The 14897-nt window shown below is 46.0% G+C and overlaps 1 protein-coding gene across 1 annotated transcript in view; it reads left to right on the top strand.

Moving 5' to 3' along the window:
* Positions 1-14897, top strand: part of fat2 (FAT atypical cadherin 2) — a 93907-nt gene that overhangs the window by 30780 nt on the left and 48230 nt on the right. Inside the window, exons 6-11 of the mRNA XM_005741232.1 lie at positions 678-885; positions 7177-7316; positions 8492-8554; positions 9179-9391; positions 9630-9840; positions 10798-14465. Of these exons, the coding sequence (XP_005741289.1) occupies positions 678-885; positions 7177-7316; positions 8492-8554; positions 9179-9391; positions 9630-9840; positions 10798-14465 (4503 nt within the window). The remainder of the gene's footprint in view (positions 1-677; positions 886-7176; positions 7317-8491; positions 8555-9178; positions 9392-9629; positions 9841-10797; positions 14466-14897) is intronic.

Genomic DNA, 14897 nt, shown 5'->3' with positions numbered 1-14897 from the left:
GGATGAATTTACTGCATGTATGATTATTTTATCAAGCTCAATTTTTCCGATGTTTTGTGATGCAAACAGATCTGACCAATCAGACCACTGCATTTGGCAATAAGTGCACTCACAATACGGAAATAGTAAAATAATCGTAGGTTACCTCTGCTCCGGCTCAGTCGGCTCTCTGAACGGATTATTCCGTTTTCTCAGATGTGTTTCCACCTCTGACATCCTTAAATCAGGACATCAGGATCTCATCATCACTTTTTTTCACCGTCGTTATTTAAGGATTTTTTTTACACACACTTGCGATTTGTGTCCCAAAAATTAGGAATTTCATGTCTTTTTTATTTTTCAGAATGCGCTCGTTGTGCAACACCTTCAGTCTGTCAGCATCTATGTGTTGATCCTGACGCAGTCAGAGCGCCCCCTAGAGTCAAAATGACATAAGCAGTATGCGATTGTTATTGTATGTGGCACGACTGTTACCATAGTTACCATAGGTAACCAGTGAGTCCAGGCCCTCAGCTGTTAGTTCATCTGACGCGGCGACATGAGTGACGGTGTAATCGTCATTTTTGGTGAATCTGAAGAAAATATCTGGACGTGAGCTGGAAGTGTTTTCAGTTACCTGCTGGACTGGATGTGCAGGTGTGTCACAGCTTCCTGTTTAGTTTCTCTGTTTATTCCAGATTAAAGCTACAGACCAGGGCAGCCCGTCCTATTCATCCACCGCTCGACTCAACATCGAGTGGATCGCCCTCCCGCCTGCCTCTGCGGAACCAATCGTGTTCGTCGAGCCACACATCAACTTTGCTGTCATAGAAACAGACCGCGTCGCTCAGATGGTGGGCGTCATCTTGACGGAGCCGCATCGGGAGAAGTGGTTCGATATCGTGGGTGAGTGGAACCACACACACACTCTGAGGTTTGACCTTTGATGGAAGCCGAGCATCACACAAATGGCTGTAATGACCTTGAAAGTAAGACAAATGATGGGGAGAAGTGCTGCTTGCATTCACGCCTGCAGAGCGCCCACTTCCACAAAGAAAACAAATTAGAGGAATCACCTGCATCAGAGCTGGCTGAGCTCATAGTAATGATTCAGAGTTTCTCCGTCTCCGCTCCTCCCACTAAACTCTGCGGCCATGGAAATGATATTTGACGTTCGCCATATTTCCACTTAGCCCAGAGTGCTGACTCGGAGAGGGTGGCTCACAGCTAACAGGGTCTCATCATTTTACAATCAATCCTCATGAGTTTCCAGATGAGCTGAAGTAGTGTGATTTTCTTAAGGTCAACCAATATAATGCAGCCCGTGCAGGACGAGAGCACCGGAGGAGGGAAATGTTTAGATGTTGGTGATTTATGTAATTTTCCTAAATGTGCCTGCTCGGCTTGAGCCAGAAGTGCCCCAGAAGTGTGTCGGCTTCACTGAAAGGCCGACATTCCCACGCGACATAACTCGACCCGCATGAGCAGAAAAGTGAGCGAGCGGGTTCATCGCTTGAAAAACTCAGAGTGACAGTCGAACCGAACCTGACTCAAGAGATCCAGTCACGACGTTTATTACTACAGTCATGTTATTGCAAAAAGAAAATTGATGCAGGCGGTTTTTTTACGTGAAAACATTTGATTGATAACTGAGGCATGGTGAATTGGTCCCAGAGCCGTGACCTGTGTTCGCTCAGCGAGATGAGAGACCCCGGAGCGAGGCATCTGTGGGATAATGTTTTCAGCTTCTCCCTCTTCTCTTGATCGCCGATGTTCAGGGTTTATTTCATCGATCAATACAAAGATTGCATGAATGATTCCAGCAGGTGGCGAGGTGTCAGCTCCAGTGTTGGCATGGCTTTTATCTCGTGTGTGTGTTTGTCAGATGTTTGTGATGACACTGCAGCTGGATGTCATCACCAGGGGCCAGTGTTAGAGATGGTGTGGGGTCAGGTTTATGTCATCGGTCCTTCAGATGAGCTGCTGCAGTGAGGACAGAAGTCAGAATGTAGAAAGATTTTCCTGGTGATTAAATCAAACAAAGTCTGTGCTTCTCAGTTTTCCCCCTCCTTTTGTGCTGGACTTCCACCAATCAGCAGCTTACTTTCAATTCAACCTGTGTGTTTTCTGTTTAAAAAATCCCAGGAGTTAGATGTGACTCAGAAGGACAGATTCATCCTCCCTTTTCTGATTCGTCAGTCATGTAATCACTGAATAAACATGTGAAATTATGCTGTTACATACTAACATTTGCCTGGCGGCATCTCAGGCTTCTGTCTGTGCACAAGTGAAAAATCTGCAGTGCTTTCAGAAAACAGGTAGAAAGACTAGCAGCGGATAAATAATGCAAAAGGCCGGCGCTGCCTGAAGAGGGGGAAAGGATGGAGGAGAGGAAAAAAAGGTCTTGGTGTCAGCGGTATCAGCAGGACGTTTCTCTCTGTGAGCAGGACACAGCAGAGCTCCTCTCATCACCTGCCAGATCCCCACTGCAGGGACAACTGGCCTTTCCTCCTCTGCCTCCTCCCTCCTCTCAGGAGGCCGCCACGGACAGCTCTACAGAAATCCATGAGAGGCATGACATCACATTCAAGTGGAAGTCATCGCTGGCTGTTCCCTTTGAGGCTTGCAGGAAAACACATCAGGGTTTTGCCAAGTGCTTCCTGCCAGGCGGGGCGACGCGTGCAGAGAAAGACCGAGCTTCCTCCTGCTCGGCTGGCTGCGCCGAGCTCGGTCTGAGCCAGAGCCCGGGCGTGACCCTGTGCGTCCCAGAGGAGGCGCTCGGGTCTGCTCATTCTCACATTTATTGTGATGGAGGAGCTTGTACACACAAATTCAAATTGTAAGAGTCATTTTGTCTGAAAAAAACGGATAATCTTTATAATCTTCACCCTGTGCCTCCTCCTCCTCCTGTGTTTGCAGGGTTCCATCTTCTTCTCTTATTTTACTGTTTGGCACATGGGTGCTGATATGTGATGGGACTCTCTCAGACAGATATCATCAGGTATTTATTCCTCTGATTTGCCCTCCCCCCATCAGATGTCTATCGCTGTGCTGTGTTAAGGGCCAAGTGGAAACGGCAGCAGTGGGATGTTGGCTAGCAGGCGAGGAATGCAACCCGGCTGTTTGTGGATGGATGTGGCGCCCTGCAGGTTCACTGGGCACTGATCTGAGATCTGGGTCCTGGATCGGGTCCCAGCCGGGTGCATTAGGATGAGGCTCGAGCTTCTGTTCAGACAGAGCAGTTTATAAAATGTTTATCCCAAAAGGTGACATTTAACCCAAGACATGTTTCACTGATCAGGCTTAGGAGGAATGAAAAAAGAAAACCACATATGCAGTAAAAATCCAGTCATGTCACGTTAGAGGTTAAAGGTGTGCTCACACAGCTGTTAGCGGCTTATTGTCGATGCTTTTGCAGGATTTAAGTCTGAAATAAATCGTGCACATGTGATTTACTACTTTGCTCCTGATGTGGTTTTAAGCTTTAAGCTACGAGTGTTCATTGTTTTTGGAGTGACAGACGTCATCAGAACAAGCTCAGGACCTGCTCTGTCCTGCAGGTGAAGACTTCACCCACATGTTTCTGAGCACAGATGATAATTTGGGCTGAAGTTGATGTGCAGTGTGGGCGGGAGGACGTGTCTGCAGGAGGTTGTTTTACAGCAAGCAGAGCGCTGTGCGCAGAGATGAAGGAAACTGTCGAGCACAAACAGCTCAGCAGTTCTCTGCAGGATCACGTCAGGTACACAAACAGAGACGTTTGCAGCAGTGAGATTATGTTAGTTTAAAGTCTGAATATGAACGTTAATAAAGACGTACAGCCGGCAGAGCGACAGCTTCATTTAGTTACAGTAACTTCGGCAACACGCAGCTCGTTCTGGTCTTAAAACACCTGATTTTAATGCGTGTTGATGTTCATGAATGGAGGAACTCCTCACTGATGCCTTTGCTTCAGCGGCCTGCTGCTCACAGTCACGTGTTGGTGAGCTGTTGAGCTTTAACTCTGCCGATAACGACGCTTCTCTCGTTGTGTGTTTGCGTGCTCCTAAGTCATGAATCTGATTTGCTGTATGTCTGCGGCGCCGCAGGAGTGAAGACAGTCCATCTTCGTTTTCTGACCCTCGGCCAGTGACAGCCTCGGCCTCGGCAGCAGGAGATGTGAGAAAATGAGCTTTTCCTGGTGGGGTAGCTGACCTGACCCCCTCTGCGGCGGCTCGGCCAGGTCAGGAGAACAAGGAAGCTGGCGGCCGAGTTGAGAAATGAAAACTTCCAGGTTTGTGCCTGGGAACAGTTAGACGGGGAAAGCGCAGCAGGACGTCTGTTGCCGGTCGTGTTAACTCTTCCTCCTTGATTCGCCCTGAATAGGCGGTGGCTGCAGCTCTGCCGCAGTGCCCACAGGCAGTCATTACTCAGACATTTGTATGGTGATGTAGGGATGACATATCAACTACCACTGAGGCCCTGCAGGACGTTCAGAAGCAGGCTTACCTGTCCAACACTTCACACCTGAAACACAGGAAAGGAAGACACACAGAGACATTCGCATGTCAGGTGTTAAATCTTTGCTTTCTGAACAGAGAGGCAGGGCTCAGATGTAAGAAGCTCAGGTGTTACTCACCTGTCTGACATGCTACCCAGAATGCACGTGTGAAGTTTCAGCGCTGGTTTGTCTCCACTACGTCACAGACATGAAACTGCTTCAATTCGTTTAGACCGATGGATCCATCGGTCTGAACAAGAGCAGATTTAGTCTTTAGTTTGGTCTTGGAGGGCTGGGGTGGGATTTGGGAGGTCTGCAGTACTAATGAGATATAAGGGCTCAAAATCCTAGAAAAAAAGCTTGGCCTTCTGGCCACTGGCACCTTGCCCTGGTCGACATTCACAGGTTATGTAGACGGAGATAAATTCCTGAGATGAAGCTCTTTTTCTTCTGTGGGTCATTCTTTTCCTAAAGAAGCCTCCAGTGTCCGCAGGGATCATATCATTTTTTTCCCTGGAGACGACCAGTAAAGTGAATTGCTTGACCCGATTATCTATCGATCAGGAACAAACGCCAATGAGAGACTGTGTGTGTGTGCGATGAAGAAGTAAAAAAGAACAAGAGGACATCGAAGGCTTAGTACAAAAATAACACTGCACTGCCTCGCTCATCATGTTACACAGTAATATCAGTGTGTGTGTGTGTGTGTGTGTGTGTGTGTGTGTGCGTGCATGCATGTGAAACGAGGATATCTTAATAAACACCATCTGGCTGAGCAGGCATGAGGCTTACCTTTCTCACGTACATCCACAGAACCTGCTGAGAAAGAGAGACAGAGAAGGAAGGAAGGATAAAAGGGAGGAAGTGTATGAAAAGAGCAATAAACAGATGGTGGGAGGGGCTCAGTGAGCAAATGCACAGGTACATCACTGTATGTGTCATAGTTCAGTGATTTGTGACAAAAAAAGTCAAGAAAACTCATTGGATAACCACGGACAATGGGATTCAGGTGCACAGATTAGAAGGACAAACACGCTAAAGTTTCCTCTTCACCGCAGAGTAACCATCGATGCTACAGCTCATAAGGTTCATACAGAGTTAAACCCTTAAATATCTGGTCTGTGTTCCTCTGTAAAATCAAAAGATAAAGATGGGACTGAAGTGCAGTTTAGTAGCTTTTCACTCCAACTCACAGAATGAGGCCCCAAAAGACATTAATACCAGTGAAGAACTCTGTCGTTAGGCTGAAAAGGGGCAAAATAAAACTCCTGGAGATACTTGAACTGAACGGTGTTGGTGTGAAAGCAGTCCAGTCTGAGAGGAATTTTATTCCCTTCAGCCTATTGTCAATGGCTATGTGTCTGTGACATCGAACACCAGGAGGAAGAGAGATGAAGGTTAATTACAGACGCCCCCTTACTGTTCTCGTGGTGCATGAAAAGATGAAAAGCTGTGATTGGTCACAGCTGTAGTGTGCCATATATCCGTGTCATGTTCCAGCAATAATCAGCTGATTGTGTCCTTTTTACCCTGGGAGGGTGCTGCCATTGCCCGCAGGGTGGATGGGTGGAGGTACACCTACTAAAAGTCTTTTTGATGGGTTTAAAGTTTTTGGACAAGTTTTCTGAAAGTCTTGTGGACACGATATCTCAAGAAATAGGTGACCTAGTGTTTTCAGATTTGGCTGTAGCTCATTAGGTGCAGCAATGCATCAGTTCATTGGTGCTTCCAACCCTGGCTGCTTCAGTTTGCCTGCCAAAGTATCCTGGGGAGAGATTGTGAACCCTGAGTTGTATGTGAGTGTTAGATAGAAAGAACAAAGTGCTTCTGTGAATGAGGCAAGCTTGGAGTGCTGCAGTGGAGTAGAGAAGCACATAAGAACCCTCCTTTAACTGTTTACCGAACCAGAGGTGATACTACAAAGTAATCAACTGGGAATACTTGGAATGGTGTTATTTGAGCAACACATTATCCTTCTAGCTTCGTGATTATGATGAGGAAATGGTTTCACAATCCTATCTTTGTTATAAACAGACACACAGTGTTTCAGCCTCTAATCCTTTATCTGTAAGTAAGACTGAACTCTGTGGATCATATTTCATGCCTCAGACCATGAGCCACTGCAGCACATCCAGCTGTTTTCCGGCGTGGACGCGAGAGCAGACGAACCAGTTTCTGCTCTGTTTGAACTTGAAACAAGCTTCAGTTTAAGCAAACCAAAGGTCACCATCAAAGGGGAGCGATGCATCGGAAAGGTTCACATGTTTAGTATCGAACTGCATGCTGCTCCACAAATCCAACATCTACCGCTGCTGTTGACAGGAAACAAACAGAGATCTCGGACAAGTGGTGCAGACAGGTGAGTGGCTCAGTCGGCCAATAAGAAGCCGTCACAGAGTTGTGCTGTGGACTCTGGTATGAGTCTGTGTGTCCCGCCTTACCAGCGCAAGAGTGTCTGACACACATTTGTTTCAAGTAGAAAGTGACCCGCTCTGCACGCTGCCTCAGTGTGGGTCACATGATGTCATCATAATGGTTCATAACTGGCTGTATGTGTAATTACATGTAAATGAAAAGCAGCAGCACCAACCCTGAATGCCCCCCCAGAAATTATTGTTAACACAGATTGCAAAGTGAATCTGTGTTAACGATGCCAATAATCGTCACAATCAGCCTAACTGGTAATAACTCAAACCTGTCCCCCTCTCATCTCTCAGGTGGGGATGAGGAAAAAGACTTTGACATCCAGAAGAACACTGGGAGGCTCTCCATCGCCCGCAAGCTCGATGCGGCCCGGCGCTCCATCTACAACCTGACAGTGCGAGTCACAGACGGGCACCACAGCGCCATCACACAGGTTAGGAACACAAGTGTCTTCTTCTTCACTAATAAACAGATGTTTCAGCGCGCAGATAACAGCAGCACTTAGTGTTGGTGTGTGGACAGAGGAGATGAGATGGTGAATAAAATAAAGGTTGTTCCACTCATTACCAACGGCTGGAGGGCAGAATTCGATTGTTTTTACCTGCCTGTGTTTGAAACAAGTGACGAGCTTTGTCTTTTCTGTTTACTGCTATTAGATATTTATATATTTTGATGTTTAGCATCAGGAAATCCTGAGACTAAATCTGCCTCATCGCACTCACATCACACATTTGGAAGCTGTTTGCGAGAAAGAGATAATGAGGCCAGCTAATTATTAGGCTCAGTTAGGCCTGCAAAGTTTTTAGTTTCATTATAATTATAAAAGTATACTGTTAAAAAGTTACACTTCGAAACACATCAGCTCTCAACAACTTCTGCTGAATATCTGTACTGAGGAACCAAAGGAGCCACATTGATCAGCTTACAGAATTCACCCCAAACATCATATGTGGGTGTTTTTGGGGGTTGTCTCCTTGTTACCCCTGGTCTTAATTTCATTAACAACCAGTTTAACAGCCCCTCTGATACCTGATGCTGTACTTTGTGAGGAACATGACACTTTTGGCTGATACTGAATTAACAGTTTGGGTCTGTCGTTTATTTAAAGGGCCAGTTCGTCTCATTTAGTCTTCTAAAAATAATCCTTGTCTGTTAAGGAGGCACTTCACACAAATGGAGTCTGGGCTGACTCACAGTGACAGTAACTCACAGCTGTTTTTCATTTAATGAGACAAATAAAGGACTGAGACAACGAGCCACTTTTCATGTGAATTTATAGATTTCTGTGTTTGTGAAGCCACAGTTTAAACCACTTGTTTAGTCGAACTTAAACAAATACATCAAAGCGTCCAAACGTCATTTTCTCCCTGTTTCTGACATCAGAGGAAACAAGCGGCGTGTCTGATGGCAGCACGCTGTGGCAGCAACACATACAAACATCCTACAACTCCATTTGTGTCTTCATTTTCAGTCTCAGGGTTGCTGTAGAATCTAACTCAAGATCCTGCGGGCAGTCACAGATCAGCCGTTTTGAAGCTTGACCTTTCACATTTGATATTGTTCATGCTGAGAATCCATTTTCTCAAACCCTGTGTGTCCCAACTGCAGGTCTACGTCCAGGTGCTGAACATCAATGAGCATCGGCCCGTCTTCCTGGAGCCGCTGTACGAGGTGAGAGAAATGACAGCCCGCTTGCATGTTCTACAAAAAACTGTGCTTTGTTGTGTATCTGACGGACAAACACCAAACCAGTTCCACATCACTGCTTTCCGCTTTCTCCCTTCTCATTCTCTGTTGCCGCCATGCTTTTTTGGCCATGTGCGTATGAAAACAAAGGCACATCTTCTATCGCGATATTTCATTTTCTTATCGTTGCCTAACATTGTACCGGTATTACCATGAACAGTATAATATGGCCCAGCCCTAAAGAGAATAGATTCAAGCATACTGGAACCAGTTAGCGTTTGGAGTCCTGATGATGACGTCAGAAAGTGACGTGAACATTCTGAAATGTGTTTAAAATACTTATTCTGTGAGTTTGGATGAAATTTCATCCAATCTGTGGTTTTGGCCCAACAGTGATGGGCCAACTTGCATTTACTTTACATTTTATTTTAGCGTGTTTAAAAAACTCTCACTGCGCTTTTCCTACTGACTAAAATGTCAGGCTTCTCTGGATTCACTCGATAATAGCTGGTTATGAAGTCTCACAGTAAAATGTTTTGGAAGTCCTCTTTCTCTCAGTTGTTTGTCGGTCACAGTAATCAGCCTCCAAATGTTCTCTGTGGGTTTAAGGTGAGGGTTCCTGAGGACACCTCCCCATGGAAGGACATCCTACAGATCAGCGCTCAGGATGGTGACACCAACAGCAAGCTGGTTTACTCCATCCACAGCAGCCTCCACCCGGACAGCACCAAGCTCTTCCACCTGGACCCGAAGAGCGGAGTGCTGGTGATGACGGAGGAGCTGGACTACGAGAAGATCGCCGTTCATACGCTCACCGTCATGGTATTGAAAACTGCTGATTTACTACCACAAACATGTTTATGGAAGAAGAAACTCAGATTGTGTTTTCCATAATGTCCAACAGCGTGAACTTTGAATGCTGATGTTAATTAGAATAATAAGATGAAAAATAATCTCTTTGTCTGATCAGAACAGTAAAGTAAGACTTTTATTTGTCTTTATTCAACCCTTCAGTTTCTTTGTTCCTCCAGCAGTTCATTATCTCCTCGCTCGTCTGCAGGTGCGTGACCAGGGGATACCAGTGAAGAGGAACTTTGCAAAGGTGGTGGTTCACGTGGAGGACTGCAACGACCACTCACCGGCTTTTCTCAGCCCTCGCTATGAGGTCGGTGTCTCTAACCTGGCCCACGCGGGCACCGAGGTCCTCCGGGTCAAGGCCCTAGACAAGGACATGGGAAGCAACGCCCACATCAGCTACTCGCTGCACTCTGGTGAGCAGGCCTCTCTTTTTATTCATGGTGCTCCCTTTTCTCATTTTGAAAGCTGGAAGCCTCTGAGTGTCAGGCACTAGGAAGTGAAAGGTTTAAGGGCACAGCGATGATATCCGAGAAATCGTCTCTGTGTATTCACAGCTGCAGTTTCCTCCTCTTCGATCTTTTCTTACCTCACAGCTGAAGCCTGTTTTCGGCCTGCTCTGTAGGTTTTTTCCTGATGCTTATCGTGTGTGTTCAGAGCGGTTATGAAAATGCGTGACGGAGCATGGCGCTCGACCCGAGTTGCCGCAGTGGAATCCTTTATGCCTGCTTGCTGTGTTTCAGACAGCAGAGAACATCCATCTTTACAAGTGTTCTGTCTCAGATTCAGCTTTCAACACTTCTTTTTTTCTTTAAAAAAATGGGCAGTGGGCAAGATAAATGTCTCCCAGAGGGGCTTCTGCTTAAATCACTGCAGCAGATCCAAGAAAATCCCTCTTTAATTCAAATTCTTTGAAAATCTTCCTAAAAGTAGATCGTGGAAACAAACAAAGGTAATTTCACATTGAATACTTTAGCTTTTGTTCACCCACCTGTTTTTGAAACAGAGGAGTTTATATGAGAGAAGTGTGTTCAATATCTTGATATCTAGATTGATAACAGTCTTAAATTTGTTAAACCTGAATGGCTTTTCCTTTTTTCCTGAGTTTCTAATAATGATCATTTGGATCTGAGTACATCATGGTCGTCTCAGGCAAACTGCTCCATTTAAGAGGAACAGCCAATCAGAAGAGAACTTTCTTAAAGAGGAAGGGGCTAAAAGATCTTGTTTCAGACATCATTTTGAAAGCTCAGTAATAAAAGGCATGGAGCTGATTTGATTTCTTGGATTGCCAACAGTGAAAGGTATTTTTGAGGTATTTTACCAGTGGGATATTTTATTTGTGTCAAACTTCCTTTTCTGTATCCCTGCAGGTAACATCGACAACGTTTTCAACATAGATCCAGACTTGGGATCCATAAGCGTCTCCAAATCTTTGGATCTGCAGCCTCAGGACCTGTTCCACTTGACTGTGAAGGCCACAGATCAGGGTTTTCCTCAGCGCAGCGACCTCTGCTCTGTCCACATCCACGTCCGGGTCTCTGAACAAACCCCACCCACTTTCCTCTCAGATGATTACCTGACGGAGATCAGCGAGCTGAGCGCTATTGGTACTCCCGTTGTCACCGTGTTAGCCTCAAGCCCAGCTGCGGTGCATTATGAGATAGAAAGCGGTAACCGGAACGGAACATTTTACATCAACTCCTACACGGGGTTGATTTCCACACAGGGGCGCCTCGATTATGAGACCTGCGATTCGTACAAGCTGCGAGTTACAGCTTCCACCACAGCTGGAGCCGTGTCCAGGACGGTCGTTCACATCTACGTGGTCGATGAGAATGATAACGCGCCTGTGTTTGAGCAGAGGGAGTACCAGGGGCAAATAGGTGAGTCCGCTCACATAAACAGCATGGTGATGGGAGAAAGAAACACCCCCCTGGTCATTCGGGCCTCGGATTCAGATCGAGATTCAAATTCCTTGCTGACTTATCAAATCCTTGAACCAGAGGCCCTGAAAGTCTTTAGAATAGACTCGAGTATGGGGACCATCTCCTTAATTTCACTGCTGGACTTTGAAACCAAGGCTGAGTATCACTTCACGGTACAGGTGAAGGACTCAGGGGAGCCATCGCTGTATGCGGCAGAGCCGGCCAAGGTCACTGTTCGCATCCTGGACCTGAATGACTGCCCACCACAATTCACTGCCTCTGTGTATGAGTCATCCATCATCCTCCCAGCTGTCAGAGATGCAGAGGTGGTGTGCATCACAGCTCATGATGCTGACTCAGCAGTGTCATACAGCATCACCGAGGGAAATCTTCATAATGCCTTTTCAATTCACCCCAATACCGGACTCATCACTGTGAACAACGTGTCTGACTTCAGGCCGTTTTATCAGCTGCATGTCAAAGCCTTTGACGGCCTCTACAGAGATTTAGCTATTGTCAACGTAAGCGTAACAAACCTAACGGAGAGTGACCTCAGATTTGAGCACAAAGTCTATTCAGCGAGCGTTTCTGAAAACATAAAGACTGTCAAAACTTTAGCAGCGCTCAAAGTCACAGGATGCTTTTTAAACGAACCTCTTTTATACTCTGTCCTAAACCCAGCAGGCAGGTTCACAGTCTGTCCAACAGCAGGCCTACTCGAAACCACAGGAGTCCCTTTTGACCGGGAAGAACAAGACGTTTATGACGTTGTGGTTAAAGTGCAGGACATGAGAACCCCACCGAGAACAGCCATCACCAAGGTCAAGGTTTTCATAGATGATGTCAATGATAACTTGCCACAGTTTTTAAACTTGCCTTTTTCAATGATGATTTCCGAAGACGCGGAACCAGGAGATGTTTTGTATCAAGTGACCGCCATCGACAGAGATCTGGGAGAAAACGGAGCCATTGTGTACAATTTGGAGGAAGACTATGGCCTCTTCAGAATAGATCCAGACATTGGCGACGTGTCCCTTCAAAGACCTCTGGATTTTAATGCCCTGAATAAGTACGTACTAACGGTGTCAGCTATAGATGAGGGCGAGCCCAGTCACAGCATCATGGCTCAGCTCAGCATTCAGGTGAGGAATCGAACCAATCCAGTCTTCCAGACTCTTCTGTATCCGCTAAAAGTCCCTGAAGATGTTCCTCCATTCACCACCATCCTGCACGTCCAGGCGAGGAACCCCGAGGGTTACAGGCTCATCTACAATCTTGAAGAGGAAAACGCTTCAAAACACTTTCACATTGATTTCAAAACTGGTGTGCTGACAGTCACCAACCCCCTCGACTATGAGAGCCAGACCATGCATGTGCTGACAGTCAGAGCTACTGACTCAGTGACCGGAGCTTTCTCAGAGGCCTCGATTGAAATAGAAGTGGAGGATGTCAATGATAATGCCCCGGTTTTCTCTAAGCTAATGCACAATGTGAATATCGCGGAGGGGCTCCCAGTTGACACCTCTGTGATCAAGCTTTCTGCCTCTGATAAAGACTCTGGTAGAAATAAAGATTTGACCTTCCACATGGTGAAAACACACGGAGATGAGAGTGATTTCTTTAAAATAAACTCTCAGACTGGGTTGATTGTTACAAAACAGGTGCTGGATTATGAAAGCAGGAAACATTTTAATTTAAAAATCAAAGCCACAGACAATGGGACCATCCCTCTCAGCAGCGAGATTTTTGTGACTATAAATGTCACCGATGTCAACGATAACCCTCCGGACTTTGACAACTCCCGGTATAAAGCCACACTTGATGAAATGGCAAAGTGTGGCCACATTGTCATCAAAATCCAAGCTTCAGACCCTGATACTGGTGACCTGAATAACCTCAAGTACAAAATTCTCTCAGGGAATGAAGGCCGGTACTTCAATATAAATGAATCCTCGGGTATCATCTCCTTTTCTAATGTCTGCAGGAGGAATCTCGATCCTCACTATAACCTGACTGTGGCGGTTTCTGATGGCGTGTTTCAGAAAACTGCCCCCGTCAGTATCGATATGATAAACAGCAACAGGCACAATCCATACTTCAAGCAGAGCGTCTATGAAGCAGAGCTGGCCGAAAACGCAGAGGCGGGAACTCGCGTGATCCGGCTAGCTGCCATCGACCCAGATGATGGGCCGTACGGTAGCGTTGACTACACCATCATAAACAAACTTGCTGATGAGAAATTTGCAATCAGCAAAGATGGGCAGATTGTCACAACTCAGCCACTGGACAGAGAAAACCCCTCCCAGAGGGTCATAGCAATCAAAGTCATGGCTAAAGATGGAGGTGGTAAAGTGGCGTTTTGCACTGTCAAGATTATCCTTACAGATGAGAATGATAATGTACCGCAGTTCAAAGCATCTGAATACCAGGTTTCAATCCAGTCGACAGTTAATAAAGGCTCCCCAGTCATTCAAATCATGGCTTATGACGCAGATGATGGCAAAAATGCAGACGTCACCTACCTGGTGGATGAAGCGGAAGAAGTGACCGAAGACATTATTGAGATAAACCCTTTCACCGGAGTTGTGAGTGTCAAAGAGAGCCTTGTGGGCATGGAGAACAAGATCTTCAACTTCAAAGTCAAGGCTCGTGATGGCAGCCTTCCTTTTTATAACTCCACAGTCCCCGTCCAGGTGAAGGTTGTTCCGCCAGAGGTTCCTCTTCCGAAGTTCTCCGAGCCACTTTACACCTTCTCAGCTGCAGAGGACATTCCCATAGGGACGGAAATCGGCGCTGTGAGGGCGGACTCCGACATGCCCCTCATTTACAGCCTGGTGAATGGGAACACCGTTGAAAGCAACAAAGACAAAGTGTTCAGCTTGGACCAGGAAAGTGGAACTTTGTTGTTGCAGAAGAGCATTGACCACGAAAAGACAAAGTGGTACCAGATAGATGTGATTGCCCAGGGGAATCACAACGGGACGGACGTGGCATCTTTGGTTTCTGTCAGCATCCAAGTCCAGGATGTCAACGACAACCAGCCAGTGTTTGATGCAAGTCCATACAGAGCTTTCCTGGCTGAAAACATCCCTGCTGGAACCACTGTTATTCAGGTGAGACACAGGAAGCTTCATTTGATACCCGTTATGGTTTAAGCAAAGTGTGTATAAAAGTCTGAACTGTTATACACACTGAAAAATGCACTATAAACTCGCCCATCCACTCTAGTTACCAGACTGCAGTGTATTATATGTTCTGTCTGAGAAAGGACTGTTTCCTCTGATATCCTTGGGTAAACAGGGAGTTTCCAGCAGGGATTTTCCTGACCTGTTTTTGTAGCAGATCATCATTAGGTTGCTGAGGATGGTCTTACACCCAACGAAGCTGCTTTAGGCGGAAATATTTACCGAAGGTTCAGGAAAGTTAGACTCTGCTTTCAGTGCAACAACTGCATCATTGCATATATAAATATATTCCACACATGTAGCAATTAAAATTTAATGCTATTCTTCTTTATTTTCAGATTTCATACTATTCATCTTGTT

This window comes from Pundamilia nyererei, unplaced genomic scaffold (genome assembly GCF_000239375.1).
Source record: "Pundamilia nyererei isolate P.nyererei 1_Seehausen unplaced genomic scaffold, PunNye1.0 scaffold00108, whole genome shotgun sequence".
In the NCBI taxonomy this organism is placed as follows: Eukaryota; Metazoa; Chordata; class Actinopteri; order Cichliformes; family Cichlidae; genus Pundamilia; species Pundamilia nyererei.
This window is presented reverse-complemented; position numbering and strand designations above follow the sequence as displayed.